This window comes from Miscanthus floridulus, chromosome 2 (genome assembly GCF_019320115.1).
Source record: "Miscanthus floridulus cultivar M001 chromosome 2, ASM1932011v1, whole genome shotgun sequence".
Lineage (NCBI taxonomy): Eukaryota > Viridiplantae > Streptophyta > Magnoliopsida > Poales > Poaceae > Miscanthus > Miscanthus floridulus.
The window spans coordinates 549,187-576,710 of record NC_089581.1 but is presented as its reverse complement, the minus strand read 5'-3'; the positions used below and the strand labels follow the sequence as shown (position 1 = coordinate 576,710).

Below are 27,524 nucleotides of genomic sequence, written 5' to 3'. Positions count from 1 at the left end.
GGCGGGGCTAGCGAAGAGAACGAGCGGCGCGCCAGAGCGGAGTCGCGGAGAAGATGCGATGCGTCGCGAGAGGAGTGGGCTACGGGGAGAAGATGTTGCTCGTCAATTAGGACTGGGTTAGGATCCCACATTATTGGCGGGATATTGTGGAAGATGAAATAGCAAAAGACTACTTACGCCGAGGCCCATTCATATAGACTGGTTTGGCATGTACCTTGAGCTTGCTCTGAAATGGATAGATCTAGATGAATATAAGCGTGGCAACCGAGGTCTGGTAATCTTTCCGTCGACTGGATTGCTATGGATAGGTGGGTTGGTTCTGTTGAGTTGCTCAACCCATGAACACCCTGCCACTGATCCTCGACGCCAGCTTATGTGGCGTCCGGGCCGCTGCTGCTAGCCTGCCAAGGTGTGCGGTGTGCCCTCCTCGTGCTTGCCCACGCGTCCGCGGTCTGGCCGTGTTGCTGTCGCCACTCGCCACTCGCCGGTCGCTGCACACAATTTACTATAAACTATAGAGCAACTAACCTACTAGGTAGCTAGACAGCAGAGGTAAAGCAACTAAGCCCTTGTTTAGTTCGCGAAATTTAGATTTTGGGTTACCGTAGCACATTTGTTTTTATTTGGTAAATAGTATCCAAACATTGACTAATTAGGCTTAAAACGTTCGTCTCGCAATTTCCCACCAAACTGTGCAATTAGTTTTTCTTTTCGTCTACATTTAATGCTCCATGCACGGGCCGCAAACATTTGATGTGACAAGTACTGTAGCAACTTTTTGAATTTTGAGGTCCAACTAAACAAGAACTAAGGTAGGCCGTCGTCTTTTCGATGGCCCGATCAATTCATTTATCCTTAATAGTGACAGCTTTAAATTAAATTTTCTGTTGATGGCACGTCTCTGTACACGCAGATGGCACAGACGACTGACTATCGTTCGCTTGGCTTATTACACGTACTTTTTTTTAAATAATGAATAGTATTTTTCACTCCATCAACCGCCCCTTTTGTCATTGAACCAAGTGCGTGCGTACCGGAGTAGTACAATAATACTTGTAGAAGAGAAGATAGAGTGGTCGCTTTCCTTGGTTCGTTCGACCACCACCGCCTCTTTTTCTTCCGCTTCTCTAGCCATCACAAATGATCAAATCCAAATATCCAATACCGTCTCCTCGCGTTTTCATCATCAAATCAAAGAGTAAAAAATGGAGCAATGTGGGTACCCTCAAAATTAAATAGAGCTTGCTTGACACAGTTTCGATCTTTTCCGTCGAAATCTTACGTAATCAACGGCACCATCCAATCCTATATATAGGGGCGGTTTGGTATGGCTTCCAGGGCAGCTCCTGGAGCTGTTTTGCTGCTCCATCAACCAAACGGGTAGAAAGTGAACAGCTCCGATGAAGGATCCCTGGATTTTGCGCTCTCACATGCCAGTGCCGTCGATTGAACCCAAAAAATCAAGCTCCCATCGGCTCCCTCTGACAACGCGTGGGACCGGACTTTTTTGCCCCGACTCGGGTGGGCGAGGCCGCGCGGACGAGACGGCGAGGTGGAGATGGGCGCGGAGAAGACGGCGAGGTGGAGGTGTGCGCGGAGAAGACAGGCACCGGGCCGGAGGCGGCATGGCTGCGCCGGGGCGGAGCCGGTCCCGGCAAGGGCGTGGGGGCACGCGTCGGTGGGGCATCCTAGTGAGGCTCGGCGGTGGCGGCGCGTGGCGGAGGGCGGAGGACGCGGAGGGCAGCTGGGCATGTGATGCCGAGCGGTTGGGGAAGGGAAGAAAGAGAAGATGTCGTGCGGTGGGGAGGGTGAGCGGATAAGCGGTTGGCTGGTTCATATCGTTATATCGTTGTTGGTTCGTGAAGAAGTACGGCTGGCTGGTTTGTGTGAGAGAAAAATACTGTTCCGGCTGAAAATTTACGATCGTTTACGATAAGCCACAGCCAAACGAAGATGCTGAAGGTTGGGGAGGAAAAAGAAAGAAAAAAAATGTATTATTGACATTTCACTCTTTTGACATGTAAGAGAAGCTGTTTTTGCTAAACGATCCTAAAAACTATTTTAGCTCTAAGATGAATCTGCTCCATAGAAAAAAAAAAGCCTTGACTGAAGCTGCATAGTCAAACGGGCCCTGCTGTGTGCACTGCAGTGAACAGACTCCCATCCTCTCAGATACAAGCAGCAACAACGGGTCTCGTGCAGTCGTGCTTCAGCTTGCATCACGGCGCTGTAGCAGCCGGCCTGGTGCCCAAGACTGGGTCCATCCATGGCGTCGGTAACCACCAGCGCAGCCGCCGCCGGGCCACACCTCGACCGGCCCCACGTCGTGCTTGTGGCTAGCCCCGGCGCAGGCCACCTCATGCCGATGGCCGAGCTGGCGCGGCGCCTCGTGGCACACCACGCCCTCGCGGCCACGCTCGTCACCTTCGCCGACCTCTCCGGGGACCCTGACGCGCACTCCGCCGCCGTCCTTTCCTCCCTCCGCGCGGCGAACGTTTCCACCGCCACACTCCCTGCAGTCCCGCTCGACGACCTCCCCGCCGATGCCTGCATCGAGACCGTGCTCCTCGAGGTGATCGGCCGCTCCATCCCGCACCTTCGCGCTCTGCTCCACGACGTTGGCAACACCGCCGCCCCGCTGGCCGCGCTGGTGCCTGACTTATTCGCCACCGCGGCGTTGCCCCTCGCCTCCGAGCTCGGCGTCCCGGGGTACATCTTCTTCCCCAGCAACCTCAGCGTGCTCTCCGTCATGCGAAGCGCCGTGGAGCTCAACGATGGCGCCGGCGCCGGCGAGTATCACGACCTCCCGGACCCTCTCCCGCTTCCCGGGGGCGTGTCGCTACGCCGCGAGGACGTGCCGAGTGGGCTCCGATACAGCAAGGAACCGGCCTACGCGCAACTCATCCAAGTGGGCCGCCGGTACCGAACCGCTGCCGGCTTCTTGGTCAACACTTTCTACGAGATGGATCCGGCGACCGTGGAGGAGTTTAAGAAGGCGGCACAGCAAGGCAGGTTCCCGCCGGCTTACCCGGTGGGCCCGTTCGTCAGGTCAAGCTCCGACGAAGGCGGCGTGTCGTCGCCGTGCATAGAGTGGCTGGATCGGCAGCCGACGGGATCCGTGGTGTACGTTTCCTTCGGGAGCGCCGGCACGCTGTCCGTGGAGCAGACGGCGGAGCTCGCCGCCGGGCTGGAGGACAGCGGGCACAGGTTCCTCTGGATCGTGCGCATGCCAAGCCTGGACGGCGAGCACTCCGACGACATGGGTCGGAAATCCCGTGGCGGTGGCGACGAGAACGATCCCTTGGCTTGGCTTCCAGAGGGGTTCTTGGAGAGGACCCGGGGGCGTGGCCTCGCCGTGGCGTCGTGGGCGCCGCAGGTGCGCGTGCTGTCCCACCCGGCGACGGCCGCCTTCGTGTCCCACTGCGGGTGGAACTCGACGCTGGAGAGCGTCTCGTCCGGCGTGCCGATGGTGGCGTGGCCGCTGTACGCGGAGCAGCGGATGAACGCCGTGGTCCTGTCGGAGAACTTGGGCGTGGCACTGCGGCTGCGCGTCCTCACGGACGACGGGCTGGTTGGGCGCGAGCAGATCGCGGCGGCGGTGAGAGAGCTGATGGAGGGGGAGGATGGGCGCGCCGTGCGGCGCCGGACGGGGGACCTGCAGCAAGCGGCGGACCTGGCGTGGGCGCGGGATGGATCGTCGCGCCGGACGTTGGAGGAGGTCGTCGGCAGGTGGACGGCGGGTGCGCTTGGCAAAGTATCTGTCGTTTCGTCGTCGTGAATCGTGATGATGTTGATGTCTGTTGTCCTGGTGAATTTGTGCTACATAAAAATAAAAGGATAAAATTCGATTTACCCCTTAAATTTAACCTTGAATTTAAAAACATCGTTGAAGTAGATAAAACCCGATTCTTAACTTTCAATCAAAACCTGACAAATTACCACCTGTCACCTATGCTGAAATAGTCCACAACGGTTTCGTAGGTGTTTTTGATTCAAATGTACCATATGTGACATCTGGGTCCCATATTTCTTCTTTTTAGGCATGCCATTGTTTATGAATTATTTGGATTCCTACTTAGGCCTGGTCGCTGGTTGGTTTCTGAACTGATAAGCCCGACTGATACTGGTTTGTTATGAGAGAAAAACACTGTTGACTGACTGATAAGTCATAACTAAAACCAACAAGCAAGCAGGCTGATAATCTTCTTAAATCTAAGACCCCTTTGGCATAGGTCCAGAGTAGTGATAATCTTCTTCTTATATCTAAGACCCCTTTGGCATAGGTCCCAAGTAGTGATAATCTTCTTAAATCGACCCTTTTGGCATAGGTCCGGAGTAGTGCGCTGGATTGTCGGGGCGTGCTAGCTTACTGCCCATTCGGACGGTCCGACAATTAATTTTGTCCCTCACAGCTTTCCTGTCCCACTAGTTAATTAATTTTGGTCCTCGTAGCTTTCCTGTCCCACCAGTTAATTAATTTTGGCCCTCGCAGCTTTCCCGTCCCACCAGTTAATTAATTTTGGCCCTCGCAGCTTTCCTGTCCCACCAGTTGTATTTAATTCTCGACAATTAATTTAATTAATTTTCATGCTCGTAATTTTTTCTCGTGTGCTTCTTTCCCCGGCTAAAGAAAATAAGAAACATTCACAAATCACAAATCAAAAATAGTGCGCTTACCTTGAATTGAACCCAAGACCCATGGTCTAAGATATCATTCTCCTACCATTAAAGCACATTAGTGTTTGTGATAAATATGAAATATTTTTGCTATTAAATCATATCAAACTAGAAAAATATATCACACACCATCTCATAAGATAATCATGGAACATTAAACTTATACTATGTGCACATCCAAAAATATATCGTAGAACATCGCATGTATGCCATGTGAACATCATAAAAATACTACATAGAACATTAAATGAATACCATGTGAACATCAGAAAAATACATGTAGAATATCTCATATATACTATGTGAACATCATAAAATATAACACAAAGAACATCATAAAACACATCAGAGAACATCGCATGTATATTACGTCAGCATCATAAAATACATCACAGGACAACACACTATACTAAAATATAGAAAAAGAAAGAAAAAATAATAAATATAAATAAAATAAAACAAACAAAATAATTAATTATAGTAAAAGAAAAAATAAAATAAGTAAAAAGAAAAAATAACATGAATAAAAAAACAAAAAGAAAGATATGGAAAGAAAAAATAATAATAAAAGGAAAGGAAAGGAAAAAAGAAATAAAAGAAAAATAAAAAATAACAAAAACACATAAAACAAAAAGGAAATAAAAATATAAAGTAAATGAAGCACAAAAAGAAAAAATAAAATAAAATAAAATAATTAGTATAATATACTTTCTCCATTTCAAATTATAAAAGAAATAAACAAAATATAAAAGATAGTAGAAAATGAAAAATATAAAATACCTCAGAAAACAGAAAGAAAAAGAAAAGAAAACAAAAAAGAAAGAAAGACAACCCACCCAACTGCTCTCGTCGTGGGCCTGGTCGTTCCTGCTCTTGTGTGGGCCGTGATTACGTCCGCTGGCTGTTCGGCACGCTGCGGACGGAAATTCCCGCCAAACTTCACGCGGCTGTTCGGCGCACAGCTCTCCCTCCAGCAGGAGGAAGCATAGACAGTTTGCAACTGGGCCACAGACTAGGCCCTGATCTGGCCCATTTAAGTTGGGCACGTGGCCTAACCAACATGACTCGAACTTCATCCACTCCTTACCGTTCCGTTCTGTAGCACATAGTAGATCTCAAAAAAATTATTACAAAGTAGACTTCCTTTTCTTTTATTTCTTTTTCTTTTTTTTTTCTCTCAACAACTACGGCCAGCTCAGTGTACGCGTAGATTATAGAATTCTAGTACTATATATATGGTTGTTCAGCCAAAGGATGGTAGACCGGCTGGTCAAACACTTCTGTTGGTACGCTCACTGTCTGAGTTTGATCTTCCACGCGAGCAAATTTGCAACATCGGAGGTGAAAAAATTTCCTCGCCTGCCCCGCGTCCCAAAGCACAGGTTTGCAGGTACCGGCCCACTCACAGGGTTACGAGCCCCTGTGTACAGGCGAGATATGGGGTTTGGGGGTTTCTCAACCTACGTGAGAGGTCTCTGCCTTAAGCCGAAAATCCCGGTAGCTGTCTAGCCACCGCGTGCGATTGTTCATCCTAAGGCCTCTACATCTTTTTTTAAAAAGTGACAAATATAACCTCCAATCTCTTCGCATGATATTTGAGTTAGAGATCTTTATAGATGGTCGGCCGAGTGCCCCTGTGATGGACAGAATGACAGAACGGTATGCATTCTTATTCGACTATGCATGCTCTCGTGAACTTGTGATGCATAGAATGGTCTGCCGAGTATACGTACAAAAAGATACAGTATGTCTTTCAGTCAGAATAGTATTTTTCTTTCACAGCAATTCAGCCGGAACAGTATTTTAACTTATTTTCCAGCCAGCCGAACACTCGCACAGGCGTCAGGCGAGGGGTGGCTGTAAACAGCTAGCTGCAGCTTGGCCTTGCGCAGACGCCTGTTTGTTCAGGTACTCGATCGCCACGGCGGTGTGGAGCGCGGCTCCGATGGGGAGTGCGGCCTCGTCGATGTCGAGGTGCGGCGAGTGCACGTGGTGGATCTTCCCCGTCTCGGCGTTGCGGACGCCGACGCTGAAGAAGGCCGCCGGGATCCGCTGCGAGTAGAAGCCGAAGTCCTCGGCCGCCATGAACTGGGGGCACAGCTAGCCTCACGTTGGCCTCCCCGATCATGCTCTTGGCCACCGCCTTGGCGTGGCCGTACACCAGCTCGTCGTTGACGGTGGCTGGGTATGGCCTCATCTTCTCCTCCATAAAGTCGACGGCCGCCGTGCACCACCCCACGGCGGCCTGACCTTCTACCACCTGCCATTGCCAACATACATTGACTCGTTTCATTCCAAAATCCTACGGAATCTATGAGCAGCCTGTTTGCCTTGGTTTGTTACCTCTCGGATTCTCTTCATGAGGTAGGACAGGCCTTCGGTTGTCATGCTCCGGCAGGTGCCACCCAGGGTCACAGACTCCGGAATGACGTTGAAAGCCTCGCCGCCTCTGATGAAGGTCACGGACACCACCTGCAAGCCGCAAGCAAGAAGACACCATGCATTACAACTCACGAGTCACGCACGACGGCTCACGGCGATCGATCTGCTGCACTGCAGATGACGGAACGTACAGCGCCCTGCAGGGGATCGGTCTCGCGGGCGACGAGCTGCTGGAGGCTCAGCACGGCGGAGGACGCCGCGACGATCGGGTCGACGACGTGCTGGGGCCCCGCCGCGTGGCCGCCTTTCCCCGTGATGGTCGCCGTGAACCGGGCTGACCCGGCGAGGAACGGGCCTGGCCTGGAGCCGACGGTGCCCACCGACAGGGCGGTGTCCACGTGCACGGCGAAGATGGCCTGCACGTCGTCCAGGACACCTTCCTTGAGGACGTGGTACCCGCCGGCGTGGCCCTCCTCGGCCGGCTGGAACACGAGCTTCGCTGTACCCTAGGGACAAAATCCACAGTTATGCCAAATGTCCACTTTACAAGAACTGGGAGCGATTCACATTTTTCTTCTTTCTTCTTTTTTCTTTTTTTGTGAATTGAGTGATGCACATTATGCCCGAATCCTGATTTACCAGAAGAATTTGCTCATTGTTGTAACAAGTAATTTGTTCTCGCCATCTCATAACACGCTGAGCCTGCTACAATAGTTGATACGTTTCAGACGGTGGACCCGTTGAACGTTCCATCAGTTTGGACATCAGTCATCAGAGCTGTTGAAATACGACTTGCTCATAATTTACCATCAACAGACCCTGTTTGGATTCACCCGGAAGCGGAATCAGCTGCTGCAAAATCTGTATAGTAGCTGCTCATCCGAACAGCCCTGCTTTTGGTCCACCGTTTACAATCCACGGGACTAGATTGTAATAATCTCACAAGCTGTATCATCCTAGTTTACAAAAGTGTGTGGATTGAAAAAAAACAAAACGCCCACCGGAGTTTACTCGAAATTACCCATCGATACCATCACCTACCCTATCAAATAGCTGAGGGCATTATACACAATTAATTAACATCCTTCCCACAATTTAGGATAGAAACTGCTCCAACTTTTACAATTAAGTTCCAGTTTAGATGTTGTAGTTTTGAGAAACTGTAGTAACTAGAAATTTTAGTTTTAGAATGAAAGATGTGCAAACCACGGTTCAGTGAAAAAAAACCTAGATTAGCTTTTCTAAAATTAAAAAAGACTTGATTTTTAGCTGCACCATGGTTTTTAAAACTATAAAAATAGTTACATCCAAACACTTTATGGTTTTCAAAACCATTTTTTTCTAAAACAGCAAAAATATTTCAACAATGTGCGGAAGCAAGACCGTTGTCTTTTTAGTGCAATTAATGAGTATATGCACCTCCACCGAGTGTGGTTGGACATTAAAGGGCTTGTTTGATACTTCGGCTACTCTTGTCATATTGTGCATTGAGTACGGTTAATATTGTAGCAAGGGTGAATAACGGCTGCAGATGCGAAAAAACAAGTGGTCAACTGAAGAAACCGCTGAAGTCAAATACTATCTGGGCTCCATCGGCTCCACTTTACATAAAGCCGAACGGAACCGATCAAACAGGACCTGAGTTGAGAAATTCGCAAGTGCATCGTTGATATATTCAGCAATTTAAATTATCAATCATCGCCTTGGCGCCTTCTCTTGCATGTGCAAAGTGATCCGAATCTGACACGGAAGCTCTGAATTCAGCATCTTGGCATTATGGCATAGCTAGCTAGCTAGCTGGAACCAGTTTCCTCATGGCTCGTTTAGATTGCAAATTTTTGCAACCTGGACACTGTAGCATATTTCGTTTGTATTTGATAAATTTTATCCGATCATGGACTAACTAGGCTCAAAAGATCCATCTCGTGATTTACAACCAAACTGTGTAATTAGTTATTTTTTTACCTACATTTAATGATCCATACATGCGTCCAAAAATTGATGTGATAGAGAGAGTGAAAAACCTTGAAATTTGAAGGTGATCTAAACAAGGCCTGGGTTTGAAAAGCCAACTTGAATTTTTATATTGACCATGGCGCTTCGACCAAAGTCAAATATCCATACAAGTTTCTCTTTAAAAAACGAGCATGCAGAGTGTCTCTCTCTCTCTCTCTCTCTATATATATATATATATATATATATATATATATATATATATATATATATATATATATATATATATATATATATATGGCGCGGCTAAAATGCAACAAGGTGTAATTAATATAGCAATTGCACAGACCACAAAAACACCTCCTCGCCCCCGTGCCCGACAAAAACAGGCCACGCCCATTCTGGGTGGTCCCGCATCCACCCGCGCGTGGGCCGCGTGCAGCCGCCAGCACATGGGCCGCTCGCCTCCCCGCAAAAAATGGGCCGCGCGCATCCGATTCGTCCGAATCGAGCGCCAATTGCAACGCCGTGTGACTTGTGATTGCAACCTCGATTCTGTTCTGGTTGCAACATATATGCGTGTGCACGGGATGTCTTGAACGGCAAGTAAGAAATACAACAGAAACAGAAAAAGGGATCGCCTGAGGAGGAAAAAACGCATCCCACCCCACGCCCCCCTCTCTCGCAGTAGAGGCGCCGCCGGCGGCGGCGGAGCGCCTTGAGGGGGAGCGCGCTCCTCGCCCTGCGCCGCCGCGCGAGCCGCCTCCCCGCGTCCCGCCTCCAGCATCGAGATGGGGCCAACGCCGCCGTCGCTCGTCGAGGCTGGGCCGCTCGCCCTGCGTGATCCACCGACGGCATCGGAGAGGGTCGCTGTGTTGATTCGAGCACATCGGAGAGAGCCTCCGCCGTCGTCGACACCCATGCTTCCCCCGATAACAGCAATTACAAGCGATCCCCTCCACCATACGACGACACTCACGCCGCCGGCGACATTGGCTCCAGGGGACATGGTGACTCTAGATGCTGAAAGGTCCTAATATGGCTAGAGGGGGGGTGAATAGCCTATTTAAAAATCTACAAATCAACTAGAGCAATTTGATTAGTATGACAAATAGCGTAATGCAAACTTGCTCTAGCTCTACAAGGGTTGCAAGCCACCTATCCAATAATTCTAGTTGCAATGAATACTTAGGCACACAAACTAGCTATGTAATTACTCACTAAGAGCTCTCAACCTTGCTACTCTAAAGAGCTCAACTAGATGAATGTAAATAATAAAGCAAGCTCTCAATTCTAATTACACTAAAGAGCTTGTATCAACTAGTTTGCAAGAATGTAAATGAGTGAGTAGAGTGATTATACCGACGTGTAGGGAATGAACCAATCATAAGATGAATATATAGCCAATCACCGGGAGAATAACAAAGAAGAGAGACAATCGATTTTCTCCCGAGGTTCACGTGCTTGCCAACACGCTACGTCCCCGTTGTGTCGACCAACACTTGGTGGTTCGGCGGCTAAGAGGTGTTTCACAAACCTCGTCCACACGATTGGACACCGCAAGAACCAACCCACAAGTGAGGTAACTCAATGACACGAGCAATTTACTAGAGTTACCTTTCGGCGCTCCGCCGGGGAAGGTACAACTCCCCTCACAATCACCGAAGGCGGCCACGAACAATCACCAACTCGTGCCGATCCTTCACCGCTGCTCCAACCGTCTAGGTGGTGGCAACCACCAAGAGAAACAAGCGAAATCCGCAGCGCAACACGAATACCAAGTGCCACTAGATGCAATCACTCAAGCAATGCACTTGGATTCTCTTCCAATCTCACAATGATGATGGATCAATGATGGAGATGAGTGGGAGAACTTTGACTAAGCTCACAAGGTTGCTATGTCAATGAAAATGTGCAAGAGTGCTCCCTTGAGCCGGCCATAGGGCTATAAATAGAGCCCCCATCAAATAGAGCCGTTGTACCCCTTCACTGGGCAAAACACGCTCTGACCGGACGCTCCGGTCATACCGATCGGACGCTGGCCCTCAGCGTCCGGTCGCCCGATGGACGCCACGCGTCACCAGCTTCAAACACTGTTTGTCAGATTTCAACGGCTACGAAGCTGACCGGACGCTCCGGCAAAACTGACCGGACGCTGAAGCCCCAGCGTCCGGTCGTTTCCAGTAAGCTCCCCGAGGCGTATTTCTTCGACCGGACGCGTCCGGTCCACCTTGACCGGACGCAGACCAGCGTCCGGTGCTCAACCCTTCCCACTGTGCCGTCTGACAGCTCGACCGGACGCAGCCTTTCAGCGTCCGGTCGCTGAGTGACCCAGCGGCCGGTCAGTAGACCGACGTCAGCATCATTTCGACCAACTCCATTTCAATTCTAACTTCTTCACCCTTGCTCAAATGTGCCAACCACCAAGAATTTTGCATCCGGCGCAATAGAAAATAGACATTTCATTTTTCCAAAAACGCCGAATCCCGCCGAGCAAGCTCGGCGGGAGGGAGAGAGGGACCCAAACCCATCTCAACCCTGCAAACACCTTGTGCACATGTGTTAGCATATTTTCACAAATATTTTCAAGGGTGTTAGCACTCCACTAGATTCTAAATGCATATGCAATGAGTTAGAGCATCTAGTAGCACTTTGATAACCGCATTTCGATACGAGTTACACTCCTCTTAATAGTACGGCTATCTATCCTAAATGTGATCACACTCACTAAGTGTATTGATCACTAAAATAAAATAGCTCCTACATTTTATACCTTTGCCTTGAGCCTTTTGTTTTTCTCTTTCTTCTTTTCTAAGTTCAAGCATTTGATCATCACCATGCTATCACCATTGTCATGATCTTCGTCATTGCTTCATCACTTGGAGTAATGCTACCTATCTCATAATCATCTTGATAAACTAGATTAGCACTTAGGGTTTCATCAATTAACCAAAACCAAACTAGAGCTTTCAGATGCCAACCAGCTGTTCTACCCGGTAAAAAAAGCACTTGACCTCCCTTATGCTGTGCCTATGAGTTGAATGCTTGAATCACCTGTGATTTGTGTGCTGGGTGCAACTAATTGCGACACGGATTTCGTAGTAATTGCGACACAACTTTGGGATTAAACTGAATAACCTATCACTAACTTTTCCCATGGATCTGGAAAAAATGCAACTAATTGCAATAGAGATTTGGTAGTAATTGCAACAGAGATGTGGTAGTAATTGCTACACATGGCTTTGAGTTTTAAACTGAATCACCTGTGTTTGGCTTTTCCATGGATCTGATAAAAAGAAAATGCAACTGATTGCAACTAGGATGTGCTATAAAATTGCAACAGAGACATGGTAATAATTGCAACAGAGAATTTTCCAGTGAGTTTGCATCATTTTATTTTGAAAAAAATATCACACATGTTTTGTATGTTTTCTTTTTGTCAGGAATCAACTATACCAGCTGTGTTAGTGTCAAGAGTGAGGCAGCAATTCTCTACAAAAAATGATGCTTACATATTTTACAAAGATTATGCAAAGCTGGCTGGGTTCAGTTTGAGGACAGCGAGAACAAGCAAGGAGACGAATCATTGGGTCTGCAACAGGGAAGGGAAACATGAGAGAAAAAATAAAGAAGAAGAAGCAAAAACAGAAAAGGGATCGAGAAGATGCGGCTGCCCGGCTTATGTGAAAGCTAAGAAGGATGGGAAGCACAATTTATGGTTCTTTGACCATGTGCAGGAAGCCCACAACCACAAACTTGAGCCGTCTCCCAGGATGACAAGATACATGCACGCACACAAGAACATGGCAGAAGGCATGAGTGACTTATTTAACATAATGACAAGGAACGGAGTTCCACATCAGGCAGCATTGAATGTGATGGCGGATCTGTATGATGGTCGCCATATGTGGGGTTTTACAGAGAAGGACATAAAGAATATGTACCTGCTGAATTTTTTTTTCACTGAATTGCAACATGTCACATATCTGAATTGCAAGATGTCACATATTTGAATTGCAAAAAAACATATGGCTGAACTTTTTCTAACAAAAACTGTCCTATATTTTTTAAATGTTCACAGTTAAACTGCCCTATATTTTTATATGCACAGGTAAAAGAAAAACAAAAAAAAATCACATGGCATTTGGAATGGTTACTTTCCCCAGTTACAACACAGTCCATATTCTAATTGCAAAAAAAGACAAACATACTAAAAAAATAAAGATTGCTAAATGCAGGCTGAGGTGGTGCGGGCTTGCAAAGCAAAATTTGATGAGCAGCTATGCAGAGTGTACACTAGACCTGTATATCAAGAGTACAATAACAGCACAACATTTGTCATTCGCCCTGATCCAGACCCACAGATGAGTAATGGGTGGTTGGTGAAGCATGAACAAGGAGGAGGGAGCTTCTACTGGGCACAACATGAATTCAGGGTGGTTGCTGATAAGGACAATGGTGAATATAGATGCGAATGCAAACAATGGGAACACACAGGTATGCGCGGATCTGAAAAAAAATATTTGTTAAAAGCTCCAATTGCAACTTCGTGGGCACACAGTTGCAACATGTATCATACAAATGATTGCAACTTCTGACATGTGCATCTGTTGTTTTTTAAAAAAATCACAGGGCTATTCTGCATGCATATTATAAGAGCCTTCACCCACCTGCAGGTCAGGAAAATCCCAGAGAAGTACATCCGGAAAAGGGTACACTCGCAGTGCGAGGCAAGAAGTTACGTGGGATAGGCATGATGGCGTGCTAATTGGTCCAGCAGCAAGCCAAGAACAGACCCGGATGTCCAGCTTGCTACCTAAGTTGATGAAGCTCGGAAGGGCAGGAAGTAGGTTAGATCGTGCTTGTCAAGAGACAAATAGGCAGCTAGACAAGATCATCCCAGGAATTAAAATGTTTCCAAGAAGCATGGAGAATGGGTCGCCAGGTAGTGGGCCGTCAGCAACTGAATCAGTGGCGAAAACAACACACCCTGCTAATGATGACACCATAGCTAATGGGGCGCTTGGCAGTGGGTCGTCGGCAACTGGATCAGTGGTGACAACAACACAACCTCATAATGGTAGCGCTAGATCGCAGCCATCATCAGCGCTGTTGCATGATGGATTGTTGCTGATTGAGCCCCCTGTAGCACGCACAAAAGGTAGAGGGAAGAAAAGGAAAAATGAAGTTGAGCCTCCACGTGATGGTATCCCGTTCAACACATATGACAAAGAAAACTATGGTAACAAGGAATGCAGCGGGTGTGGGGTCCGGGGTTCACATTACGTCACGACATGTTCGATAAACCCCGATCGAAGCAAGGCAGCAGAAATGCATCTCCACGAAAAGAGTGCTAAAGCAAATGCTGGGCCTCCAAGGAAAAGAGGGCGGCCAAAGATAGTGAGGGATCTGCATGAAGAAAGTGATGTAGATGTTGCTGAAGTTGCTAAAACACAACCAAGCAGCTCTGCACGCAGAGGGGCTAGAAGAGGAAGAGGTTCAGCAACCAGAGGCCATAGGGGAGAGCTCCACGTGTGAACTGCAATGAGTAAAAAGTGCTGGACCAAAAAAAAACAAAAAAGTCATTTGTGTTTTCTTGCTGTAAAAACACATAGTGTGGCATGTGTAGATTATAACCTCTACAAATTATAGGTTACATGTGTATAAATTAAAAACTATATGATTACATCTTTGAAACACATGCTTGTTTTTTTTGAATACTTGCTAGTTGCTGTTTCTGGAAAACATCAAATATAATGAGAATGCTGGCAAAAAATAGTTGCTCTCTACACCTATTGTACACCGTTTGCAACATGGGTGTGACGCAGTTGCAATCTAGTTAATTACCATTTGCAACCTGATTAACTACAAACCTGGTTAATTCTTAGTTTAAGAACCAATTCTGGGAAAAGTAAAAAATAGAATGAGAATGGTGGCAAAAAGTCTCAGGTTAATACAAAATTGCACACCTATTGTACACCATTTGCAACATGATATGTGACGCAATTGCAACCTCGTTAATTACGAATTGCAACATGGTTAATTGCAACCTGGTTAATTATCTTAGTATGACAACCAATTCCAGCCTCCACTAAGTTTTCTGGTTAATTAATCGAGTTGTATGCATTCGTAAGCAAAACGATGGGACACGATATAGTACAGCTTAAATAAATAAGAAGAAATATAACGATTATGTACAACATATGCACAAAAGCATTGCAAGTTATGACACATATGCAACCTTGTTATTAATAACAAATTTGCTGCATCATTTAGATGTCATCAGGGAGGACTTGCAATTTACAAGTCTTTGAACCAGTTATAACACGAGTGCTCGAGGAGTTGCAAGTTATGACACATAGTTTTCAAACAGTGTAAACATACACAGATATCATCGTACTGAAAAAACACAATGCGCATGATGCTGATAAACATCAATGACACACAAAACAAAAACAACATGTCATGAAAGTTCATCATTGCTCGGCATCCCAAAGTATCTTCCTTCCGCCAATCCTATAAACATCCAGTTCGTCAGGTAGGTCAGCCTGGTTCAGTGGATGAAACACCAAGTAGTGCATGAGCTCTACCCTTTATATCATGCCCTTGAACTAAAAACATAGTAAAGAAGAAAGAAAAAAAGAACATTTGAGACTGCTGAAAATGATAGTAGAACATGCAGATCATATATACATTTGAACACAAAGAAAATGTGGGGGCAAAAATAGAAGGAAATGCTCACTGGATTGATGTCAATGTTCAGCTTCTCGCCATCCCAAAATTCCATATATTTCCAAAGGAAAAACATGCAATCACTAGGCCCGTCTTGTTTTGGGACCTCAACGAATGGCCTGCTCCATTTCTCAATTTGAGGGAATTTTTTCTTGCTGACCTTATGAAATACAGCACTTATGATGGGGATCTTCTCAAAAATGGGCTCGTGGCGTGATGCAGGGCTATTGTCCGCCCAAAAATAGCCAATTGAGTCTAGGATATTGATCCGATTGTGAATTTGATTGATGCAGTAAACAAAATAATGCTTCCCAACACATACTAGAATAAATATCTGCATGCGTATGTTGAGTATGATGCATCAGTTGAGTAAACAAAAAATAGTTGCTGTCTACACCTACTGTACACCGTTTGCAACATGGGATGTGACACAATTGCAACCTGGTTAATTAACATTTGCAGTGGAACTATTTTGCTGGTTAATTACACATCAGTTGAGTATGATGCATCAGTTGTGGCCAGTTCCAAAAATCGTTAAAAAAAGAGAGAAAAGCAAAACCAATCAAATAATCAGATACTAACCAGCTTTGCTCTGGTTAAATCAGGATAATGCTCGACTTCATTCTCAAGGTGCTATCTTAATACAGTGAATTGTCGAGTCTCAGTTTTTCCATCATCTGTGTAGACGCTGTTAATGCCATTTACCAGGTGCTGGAGAAAACAAAATATGCGAAGATTAAAACAGTAGCTAATGTGCAAAAAAGAAAAGTGTGTATGGGGGTTCAGTAAAAACTCACATAGAAGCCGGTGGTGAGGAACAGCCTATATCCGATTGAATTTTCCTTGTGGACAATATCATCATAACGGAGACAATGAACAGTGAAATCTAGAACAGAAGAGTCACCATCTTTGTCATCCGCAAAACTGATAAGTAGATCATTGCCGTCAAAAGAGCAAAAGATGCTGAAATCAATCAGAGCCATCCTGTTGCAACCAATAAAACATAAAATTGCACTGTTAACTATTTGCAACCAATAAAACACTACACTTGCACCTTCAAAAAAGATTGAAAAAGTCGGATGTAGCAACAGTTACAATTTCAGTTTAGTTTCAGATGAATTATCAACAAATTACAACTAGAACACCCTTCCAGTTACAACTAAGGTTAGAAGCTAGTTACACAAGTCATCAAGAACAAAACATGAAAGGTTTTGAGTCCGACGTATGTACTATGTCCATCAACACTTATAAGGTTATCGAAAACAAAAAAGTCCCAATTCATGCATATATTAGAACCCATGAAAAAATGGTGTCATTTTGAGCCCATGAGCCATAGATCAAAACAAAACAAAAATCGAACAGTATCCTCTACATATTAGAACCCAGAAATGAACAAACCAGTATTGTTAACCAATTGCAACCGATAAAACACTAGAGATGCACCCTCAGATTAAGTGAGTTGCAGCAACAGTTACAAAATCAGTTGAATTTCAGATGAATTGTCGACCATTTACAACTACAACACCCTACTAGTTGCAAACATAAGGACAAATAGGCTAGTTACACAAGTCATCGCAAAAATTACAAAATTAAGTACTAATATGGTTACAATTGCAATTGCCCCATGGATCCTCTAAATTGCAAACAAACCATAAAAAGCCAATTACAAACGAGCGTAATAGCCAGTTAAAGCGAATTCAATTCAAAATTAAGTAGGGATAGGAAATGGGGGATGACTTACATCGGGATAAAAAGCGGCGGATTCGAATTTGAGCGCCTCAACACGGCGACGCTCGAACCCTAGGTCCAGAAATCCGAAGAGCGGCAAATGGAGAGCGGAAAACCGCAGCACGCGAAGCGGCAAATGGAGAGCGCGGGGGTGTGGGGGAGTACGGGGTGGGGGAGCAGCGACAAAAATGAAGGGCGAGTGGGGGCGGTTTTCTCGGCGGAGCAATGGGGGCGGTTTTCTCTCGGCGGAGCGGCGGCGCAGCGCGAGCGACGGCGGTTCCTCGCGAGGAAAAGAGCAACGGAAACTGAACAGAGGGAGTGGAGGCGGTTTGCTGGAGCGTGCCGCGTGCGGACCAGGTGGTGCGGGCGAGGCGGCCTCGGGCGCGTGCGGGCTGGACCAGATGGGCGCGCGCGTCGATCGGTTTGGCCTGGGTGCATTCTCTGTATAGAATGCACCCAGGTGTATATATAAAGGGTAGTAGTACTGTAGCACCTTGAAAAGGTCCCTCCTAGACTGTAGCAGCCTAGCAGCTCCGAGTAGCATTGCCACGTGAGCATCATGGCCACAGGCGTGCATCTTCCCGTCTTCCTTGCTCATTCTGGCACTTTCGCATGCTGTAGCGAGAAGCTGTTTTTATCTTTTCTCTTGAAATAAAATAAATTAGGAGAGCCATGCTATTTTTTGTTTCAAGTGGTGCACTGTGGTTATGTTTGGTTCCTTTCTCGCACGTTTTGCCTGTTTCGTTCCATTCATCTGTCTCCCTCCATCCCGCACGCCTCCGTCTTTTCAATTTCACCTTCCCTCACGAGCCGGGATGGCTTCATACACGCATGGTGTACGGGCCCATATGTCAGACACTCAAAACTTTGATGCATAAGTGCAACAAAAAACGATCTCGTTTCATATTAGACCAACAACAAAGACAATAAAAATAACAAAGTGCATAGTGTTATTATGGCCGGAAAGAGCCTGGACAGCCGCTCTATCCCGGCTGCATAGTTCTCTACTTAGGGCCCGTTCGGTTCCGGGGAACGAGGTGCCAGAACTGTTCCGGTCAGGAATATCTATTTAATTTGTACGTAACAGAGTTGAGCAGGATTTATTCTGGGGCGGAAATGACTCAAACGAACGAGAAGGATCATCATGAAGCGTCTCCATTTGGTTTTAAGATGATGCGACAGCCGAGTTGGATGGTTGTCAGTCGCTCTCAAGCTTACATGTGGTTGCTGGTGATACTGAGAAATGGCGATTTTGTCATGTACAGCAGTGCAGGAAGGCAGAAACAAACTAAATAAAATGATCCAAAGCATTTCTTTGCCGCTTGCCAAACAAAAAAGTCGGAAAATTTGATAAGATCAAATTTCCTGTTTATTACTGACTGGTTTGTGCAAATTTAAACCGCCGCAAAAAATAAAAGGTCTGATCAAATTCAAGCAATCGCAAACATGCAATGAGCCGGTGATTGACCTCCGAATCAATGGGCCTGTTCGCTTGTCTGAATTCTGGAGGAATTTGTGAGAGAAAAACACTGTTCTGGATAAAAAAGATAAGCGGATCAAGCCGGATTTAAGGGCACGCGAACGGGGCCGAAGTCAAAAACGAATAAAAAGCGAGGGGCCGTCACGGACCTGGAAGCACGGGACCCGTCAGGGCCACAAGGCCTACGAGAAATGGCCACGACCGAAACATCGAGGATCCTTGTTCTCGTACCTCGATAGCATAGCCGATACTCCGCTCGACTGTCTAATCGGTCTGTATTTTCGAGGATAAGTAATCTTGAGTCGTACAGACGATGGAAGCTTCACCGATCTAAAAAAAATGATCCACAGCTAAATCTGAGGATCAACCCGAACACCGATGATTGTTTTACCATTTCCATATCAAAAGGGAGTAGGGAGGGACAACACGGATGCGTGCATGCGGTGCACGTCGCAGCTGCGGGCCCCACTCTGCATGCGGGACCCACCAGGAGCCGGTCATCTGAATCGCGTGTGTGCGGCGGGAGGTGCGGGTGAGCGCGGCGCAGGCATCTTGGTTTACTCCTTGAAGCCGTCGATGCCGCCGGTGGCCGGAACCTCGCCGTGGAACTGGGTACACTGCTCGGGTGCAGCAGCCCCAGGCCCATCACGCACAGGCCCGATTGGAGTGCGGCGGCGGCGAACGGCGTGATGTCGAGGCCGCAGGAGAATGGAGCCGCACCGTCGCGGTGGCTCTCGTGGCCACCAGCTATGGTCTGGGTCCGTAGTAGGCAAGGCAGGCCACCGTGAACCCGCCGTTGTCGCTTGCCGAAGTGAAGAAAGGCCACATCACCGTCTTGACGAGCAGCAGCGCCAGCTCGGGTGGCACGCCATCGTAGTGGTTGTCTTTGACCTCGCTTTTGCTTGCTGACGACCTGGCCTTCACGCCGCCGTGCCCCACGACTGCGCCCATGGCTTCACTGCCGTCGCTCCGGAAGAAGATCCAGTGGATCCGGAAGCGCAGCAGGTACAGGCGTGGGAGCACGGACGAGGACGGCAGCTCCGCCGTGCGCACGCACAGCGGGACAAGGTCGTCGGTGATCTGCAGCGGATCGGTGTTGATGATGTTGTTGCAAACTCTGCTATTTTCTTGGCTCGATTTGGTTGTGGGCGGCACCATGCAGCCCACGGAGTCTTGGAGCAAGCCAGGAAGAAGCACAGGAGAAAAGGGCTTTATTGTAGTACTCACTCCGATGCTTCGAGGGAACCTCCCTCCGGCCGCCATGGCCGAGAGAATGTTGCCCATCCCCAAGAAGACGAAGGTGAGGAGGATAGTAGTCCTCGTTTCACCCATCTGGATGCCATATTCCAGTAAAGGACACTACTGGGGGAGAGGGAGACCGGCCCACCTGCCCTCGTCGCCGGCGAGCTCGCCGGAGAAGAAGGGTAGAGGGCAGGAGGAAAGCCACTAGGGACACTCGCTCACTCGGTACTCATACGCATAAATATAGACTTAAAAATCACTAATCGCACAGATTGCGACTAATTTATTAGACGAATTTTTTAAATCTAATTCGTACATGATTTAGCAATATGGTGCTACAGTAAATATATGTTAACGATAAATTAATTAGGTTTAAAAAATTCATCCGGCAGATTACTAAAAACTTTTTATTATTATTATCTAAACATTCTTATATAAGACTCTAATATAATACTCGACGTGACGTCATAAACTTTACCGCTGAATTTAAACCCCACCCGTGCGGAGGAGAGCAGGGCCTAAACTTCACTTTACTGCTGAATTTAAACACTACGTGTGCGGAGGAGAGCAGGGCGTGCGGGTCATTACTAGCCATGCATCAAGTACTGGAGCATTATAGTATTGAACTTTGACCGTCCAGTGACTCAGGCGGAAAGCAGAGGAGAGCATGCATCCCTCGTGCCGCCCGTGGCAAGTGGGGGTGGGCCCGTCTACTTCCGAAGCAGAAAGCCCGGCCCATCATGACCGGCCCAAGAGAGTCAGCAACGGGAGACAGGCCCAGCCAGTGTGACACGGCTCCGCGAGGAAATTTTACTCTCTGAACAGAAAACGAAAAAAAAATCACCATCAAAGGAAGAAGAAGAAAATCTAAGAAACTGAGATCAACAGAGGGTGGAATTTCCCTTTGGAACGTCGCCTTCTCCACGGCTGCTGCGAAACTGCAGCCAGCCAAGGAGTGGAGGAGAAGCCCAAGGGAGGAGTAGTAGCGGCAGTCAAAGCGTGGCGGGCGGGCAAGCTGGAATCCATTGGATTGGAGCTGTCAAGGAATCGGAAGAGGAACCCGGCTCTCCCCTCTCTCTCCACCCCGCGTCCCGCGTCGGTTCCCCTAATCTGCGTCCGCGGCGTGAGATGAGACGGTGAGATTTCCTTTCCCCCTCGCCCTTTCCCGGTGAGTTCCCGGCTCGCTTTTGGTCGTCCGTCGTCGACGTGGCGGTCGGATCTCTGCGTCACTCTTGTTCTCTTGTGGAACCGGTACATTCGTTTCGGTTTGTGGTAGGTTTTTACTCCTGGATGAATGATCTGGCGCGCTGTGAAGTTAGGGTTTCTTATTTATGTATGCTGTTTCCTGCTGATTTAATTAATGATCTCACCATTTATGTCGTGCTTGTCTTGCCGTGGATTTTGTTGGTATATACGTAAGTTACGGTGTTGGAGTAGTAGTATATGTTAGATCATAACGGGAATTCACAACCTTAATCATGATTACTTGAAGCAGCAACACTGATTTACCCCAAATATGTTGTCACAGAGTTCGGTTATATCTAGTAGTACTTCTCTACCTGTGGGTGTTTCAGTGATTGACTGAAGTAGTTATGACGATAAGTGATCTTTAGAATGATAGATAGTTCGACAGTTATTATAGTAACATTATTTGCCCTTACTAAGATCTAATATCATCCTTTTAACGAGAATATTTCCTATTAATTGGAACTCTGTGAACACTTAATGTAAAGACAGTGTCATTGTTAATTATCTTTAAACCTGCTACCAGTAAACCCTACGTTGTCTGGCATTTATTTCTTTCCTTTTTTTAACTGAACTCTGGTGTTTTTTCTTTGAAGGATAATTAATGTGATGTTGGATTTGTTGTTTTTAGCTACCACAGATTCTCTAATTAGCTTACCCACGACCTGGTGACTCTAGTGAGACAGGTCTCACCACTGCACCAGGCCTGTCTAATTAGCTTACTATGGCATATTTATAGGTTCTGTGATTGCTGATCGGCGTGATGAATTCGAGGCCAATAATTCTTATCTTCCTCCTGCTCGTGCTCATTATCACATCACAGTTTGAGTGGAAGCAGCAGATTGGTGAGGCTGAGGCGAATCCGACAGCTACACGGAGGAGGCAACAGGCGCTGGAAAGGGAAGATGCTGTTAAAGAGAAAGTGAGCACCTGCATTCTTATTTAGCTTTTCTTCACTTTTAGCTGAGTTTGGGCATTTCCAGTTTCCCGCTTGGAAATGAGTTGCCATTTTTCCAGCAGAAGCCCAGTAATTTGTCCACAGCATTGTTGCGTTGATGTTATTTTGTTTATCCGTTTATCATGTTCTGACTTCTGAATAAATTGATTTAGTTGTATTGTACCTGCATACTGTTAGAGCTGTGAGCACAGATATTAAAACCATCATCAAGTGTAGTTTGCAGTGGTTGATTAAAATCTCTGGCTTTTTAGGTCTGATGGCTTTGTTTGTCAGGCAGTTGACTTAAAGACTTAGCTTTTCTGAAATGGTTACTGCATCACTCCTTTATGAATCTTTTTTGCTTACAGCTTTTCTTCTTGTGTAAATCCTAACTGTATAGATCTAAATTTGTAACTGACTGAAGTTTTTGCCAAAGGCTGAACATCTTTTAGTTGGAGCAATTGTAGGGTATGACATGGCATTTATGTGTCCTGAAAATACTAAGTGCTTGTGGCTCAGAATGTACTATAATCCTTTAACTCACATTCTTCACCTGCTTTTGAGTTATTACAGTAGGCCCCAAATTTGATAGTTTGGACGGTACAGTATGAAAGGTTGCTTGTAGTTAAAGGATCTGTGGTTCTTTTTATGTTATAACGATTTGTTTTCATATAATATAAATAATTAGAGTATGTTGATTTTAGTGGCCGCTTTCTAGCTTGCTCGATAACCTTGCAGTTGACCTTAATATCATGACTAGAGTTGACCACTTTGTTTTACATACTTTTGCTGGCAATACTTCTGTCCTGTGATGATAGAAGGTAACAACCAATGGCTTTGTAGTTCTCGGATAAAATGAAATGAAGAACAATGGATGTTTGTTTGATAGCCCTAGGGTTTGAGCACTTTAAAAGCTGTACACCAGCTTTGTCATTTCCGCAGAACATCATGTAGCTGGCTTCATCTGTCAAGTGATTCCTACACTGTTATTATTAGGAAGTTTTCACTGTTCCATGTTAGTAGCTGTGAAAAGCACATTTCATCATCAATAGCTATTCTTTGGCAATTACTTTCGTATGGATTCAAAAAAAGATCTCACTCTCAGGTCATTATGTTAAAAAAACATTTCAGGTCATAATTCAATGTATTACTTACAGGTAATATTGGTGCAAGAGAAAAACATTCAGCAACTTAACGAGCTTATCCAGAGCCTTCAGCTGCAGCTATTGCATTGCCGGGGCAGTAACAGTACTGCTCGCACCACCTCAAGTCAGTCGGCTAGCAACAGTGAAGTGGAGGGACAGGAAATGATTGGTGATTGATAACCCCTCGCCCCTTCCCCTCTGCTGACATAGGTACTTTGCTTCAGAGTATAACCAAGACAAGAACAAAAGCTCTGCAGGCAATGGAAACTCTTGCTGTCGCCGTCCGGTGGGCAATGTTGATGTACTGGTATTGTGTGCTTTACATTGTCACCTCCTTTTGCGTTCTCACCCAGCTTGTACAGAGTTTTAGTATGTTGGTCTAGGTTACTTTCCTGATCAAGGTTCGAATGTGCGTGGCAGTCCTTTTTGTGGTTGTTGGTTGTTTTACCCTCTATAAACAGATGCGCTCCAATCTGTATATGATGGATCATTTCTTTGTGTTTGTGACGGCGGTTTTCATGCTCGGCATGTTGCAGAGCTCTTGATTCTATGCAAGTTGTAGATTCAAAAATTTTCCCAGCAAATTTTGTTCTTTGCTTTTCTCATGCACTGACTCCCTTTGTCCTTCGTGCGCGTTGGACAGCGAAGCGAAGAGGAGAGTGCAAGAAAAGGATAAAGCAGTATTCTCCGATCTGAAGCAAGGGATTGAGTTCCATTTTGCAGCAATGAAGAGATGTGTAGTGTACCAAGCATTCTCTTCTTGATGCGCTTTGTGTGTTGCTTTTGTAAATGCATTTGAACGACAATGCCGTGCTGGTTTTTGAACACGTGAGAAAACTAGCTCTGTTTTAATTCGACGATAATTGAAACGGTTGCTGCGAAATTCGTTTGAAATTTAATTTGATTTCCGGGTCTCAAACAAGCCAAGCACACCCTAAACTTTGCATTACGCATGCATGGCATGCAATACGAAGCAATGATGATCACTCCGAACTCTCACGAAGAAAGGGAGAAAAAGAAAAGGAAGTAAATCACACTGTTTAACGATCCATCCAATGCATGCAGAATTGCAGATGCAGCAAGCGACGAACAGTTCAGCACCCCTTCTGCGATGACCGGAGCACTTCGCAGGTGGTCTTCTGAAAGACGACGGCGCCGCCACCGTCCGGCGACCCGAGCTGCAGGTTGAGCGGGCACTTGGCCTCCAGCCTGCACCACGTGCTGTGCAGCTGGTACTTGACCTGGCCGGAGAGCTTCACCTCGATGTCGAACACCCCCTTGGCGCTCTGCTTCCGGTACGCCCTGACGCCGGCACTGCCGAGCATGACGTTCACGGCGTCGGCGCCGCTGGCGAGGCGGAACACGGCGGTCTTCCTGGCGGGCAGGACGTAGGTCGGCGAGGCGACGACGTCGACGCGGTCGAAGCTCTGGTCCTCGAAGCGGTAGTCGGCCTCGAGGGACCGGAAGGTAGCGCCCATGGCCCAGTTCCGGTTGCGCACGGCGAGCGTGAGCGTGAGGTTGTAGGAGATGGTGGTGGCCGGCGAGGTGGCCACGGTGAAGCGCGTGAGCGAGGCGTCGTCGACCTCGAACCTCGGCTGCGCCACGTGGCCGTAGCCGAGGACGAGGACGACGATGACGGCCACCGCGGCGATGATGGCGAGGCCGATGCAGAAGCCGCACGCGAAGCGTTGGTACGGGGCGAAGCACGCGCAGCAGCACTCGCAGTCGTCGCACATGATGGAGATGGTCAGATGGAACGGTCGGTACCGGGCACACTGCACGAACGAAGGTAGCTTGCTTGCTGGCTATGGCGAAGTGTACGTCGTGTGTGACGGTTAGACAGTTTGTTGTAATAACTTGTCAGGCTCAGGCCTGTGTATGGTGTCTCTTCCCATCTTATATAGGTGCAGCTATGAAACGTGAAATGTACGTCCGTACAACGCGTTAGAGCTTTTTCGGAGCGGACTCTGTGCAGCTCTACCAAATGGTTAAAAAAAAACTCATTCCCTACCACTATCAATCAATTTCTCCAGACTCTCCTATCCTATCACTCTCTCTTGAGAAGCCCCTTATCAGTTGATCTGAAAGGAAATTTTAATATTTGTGCCCAAATACTCCACTGTCTACAAATGGAAGCATGTTTAGCATGATCCAAAGTTTGTATGTAGATGAAATAAACAGTGGTTATCACATTTGAGTTAGTCACGTTGAGGCCACATATTAAGGAAACTATTTTTTTTTATAAGGAACGTGATATATTAATATTAAGAACAGTTTCCACGAATAAGGGAGAAAGGCTCCCAGCCAGACAGAGATAGTAAATTACAAGGGCACATAGATACATGTGCTGAATTTGAACAGGAAAACCTGAGATGTAAAACAGGGGCGAATCTTGCTCTTGAGGCTAGGTTGTGAGCTGTAACATTAACACCCCTGATAATCTTGAGCACCTGATGGGAGAAGCTTTGAGTTTGCAGTCTGAATTCAGCTGTAAAAGGTTTGATACTCCAAGGCTCAGCTCGATTGTGGCCGCCATTTAGATAGTTGACTAGCATCTCGTTGTCGGAGAGGAAACTTACTTCCTGTAAATTAAGTTGCTTTGAAATTCTTGCAGCCGGGGTAAGTGCAGCAGCTTCGGCCATAATCACTGAGGAGATCTGCTGAATTTGAGCCTGAATATACAAAGAGAGCTTTTGAGAAGGAGAGAAGAGGAAAATTCCAATGCCTGCTGATCTTAAACAATTTGTACCATCATCTGGACTAGTGGCTGCGTCAACAAAGCATCTAGTACCTGGAAGAAGAGCAGGTATGGTGCAGAATCTGTGCCCCCCATGTAAATTCGTTTTTGTTGTTGGAGTGTCTGTCGAAGCATACAAAGGGTTAGTGGCCGCTGAAATGTCTGCATTTGTTTCATAATGTACTTTAGCTATGGACCATTTTTCGTCATTGAATCTTAGATCATTCCTTGCTTTCCATAAGTACCAAAGAGAGGTGAAAGTTTTTTGTACCCTTTACGGAGATGATCCTTGTGGCAGGATGGCTGCAATTGCTTCCTGTACACCATCTTGGTCTTGAGGTAGCAGGTGAGTTCTAAGAGGGGTCTGCAGAGAACCAGAAAGCTCGAGCAAATTCACAATCAAAGAAGAGGTGCCTATCTGTTTCTGTGATGCCGCATAGGCTGCACTCTTTGTTGATATGGGTGGAGTAGCGAGCTGCTCTTTCCACTGAAGCTAGAGATTGTCGAAGAAGGCGCCAAGCAAAAGTTTTCATTCTTGGTGGCATATTCTTATGTTTCCAGGTGGTTTTCAGAAGTATCTGTGTACTATTTGTGAGAGATCTGGGACCTGAATTCAAGTTGGGGAGCATCCTTTGAGTGCTCAGGAGCTTGTAGTCTTCCTTGGTAGTGCATTGCCCTTGTTGGGAAGGCCTCCGAATAAGTTTGTCTTCTTCATGAGATCTGACAATAGGTATTTGAAGAATTTTTCTTGTTACTTCTCCAGAGAAAACTCTGTTGATGAGTGGAGCATTCCACGTTGAGGTGTTTGGATCCATGAGGTCCTGTACATTGTTGGGAAGGGGTTGAACTGTGGGAGGAAGAGTAAGATGGTGGTGAATGAGGTCCCAGTCCTGACACCAAGGTTCTGTCCATATATTGCAATTACCTTTGTGAATTTGAAAGGAGCAGTTTTCATGAAGGAGGTGCTTGATCTTTAGAACGGAACCCCAAAAGACTGATCTAGGACCATGGGATGGCGCTCTCCAAAAAGAAGATCGAGGAAAGTATTTGGCTTTCAAAATACTGAACAGGAGAGGATCAGATTGTGAAGCGATCATCCAAGCTGAGTGAAGAACGAGATTCTTTGTTAACTGTTTGAAGATCTCTGATTCCCAGCCCACCAAGAGTTTTAGGTTTACAAATTTCTGACCAAGCTCTGAAATGAATAGGATTTGAAGGGTTTTCTTCCTGAACACCAGCCCACCAGAATCTTTTGAGAATAGTATT

At 46.6% G+C, this 27,524-nt stretch overlaps 3 protein-coding genes and 1 pseudogene across 3 annotated transcripts; 2 read left to right on the top strand and 2 right to left on the bottom strand.

Moving 5' to 3' along the window:
• The first annotated feature begins 2,120 nt into the window (after nt 1-2,120).
• Nucleotides 2,121-3,855, top strand: LOC136537567 (hydroquinone glucosyltransferase-like). The gene has a single exon (XM_066529498.1). It carries the CDS (start codon nt 2,267-2,269, stop codon nt 3,776-3,778), a length of 1,512 nt encoding a protein of 503 aa, XP_066385595.1. The 5' UTR covers nt 2,121-2,266; the 3' UTR covers nt 3,779-3,855.
• A 2,664-nt stretch (nt 3,856-6,519) lies between these two features.
• LOC136513746 (IAA-amino acid hydrolase ILR1-like 3) lies at nt 6,520-18,070 on the bottom strand (annotated as a pseudogene).
• Nucleotides 18,071-21,075: 3,005 nt separating this feature from the next.
• LOC136514162 (uncharacterized) lies at nt 21,076-24,076 on the top strand. Its single transcript, XM_066508158.1, has 3 exons — nt 21,076-21,330; nt 22,179-22,361; nt 23,534-24,076. The coding sequence occupies exons 2-3, from the start codon at nt 22,203-22,205 to the stop codon at nt 23,696-23,698; spliced, it is 324 nt and encodes a 107-aa protein (XP_066364255.1). The 5' UTR covers nt 21,076-21,330; nt 22,179-22,202; the 3' UTR covers nt 23,699-24,076.
• A 467-nt stretch (nt 24,077-24,543) lies between these two features.
• LOC136514152 (NDR1/HIN1-like protein 10) lies at nt 24,544-25,518 on the bottom strand. Its single transcript, XM_066508149.1, has one exon. The coding sequence runs from the start codon at nt 25,255-25,257 to the stop codon at nt 24,616-24,618; it is 642 nt and encodes a 213-aa protein (XP_066364246.1). The 5' UTR covers nt 25,258-25,518; the 3' UTR covers nt 24,544-24,615.
• Nucleotides 25,519-27,524: the final 2,006 nt, after the last annotated feature.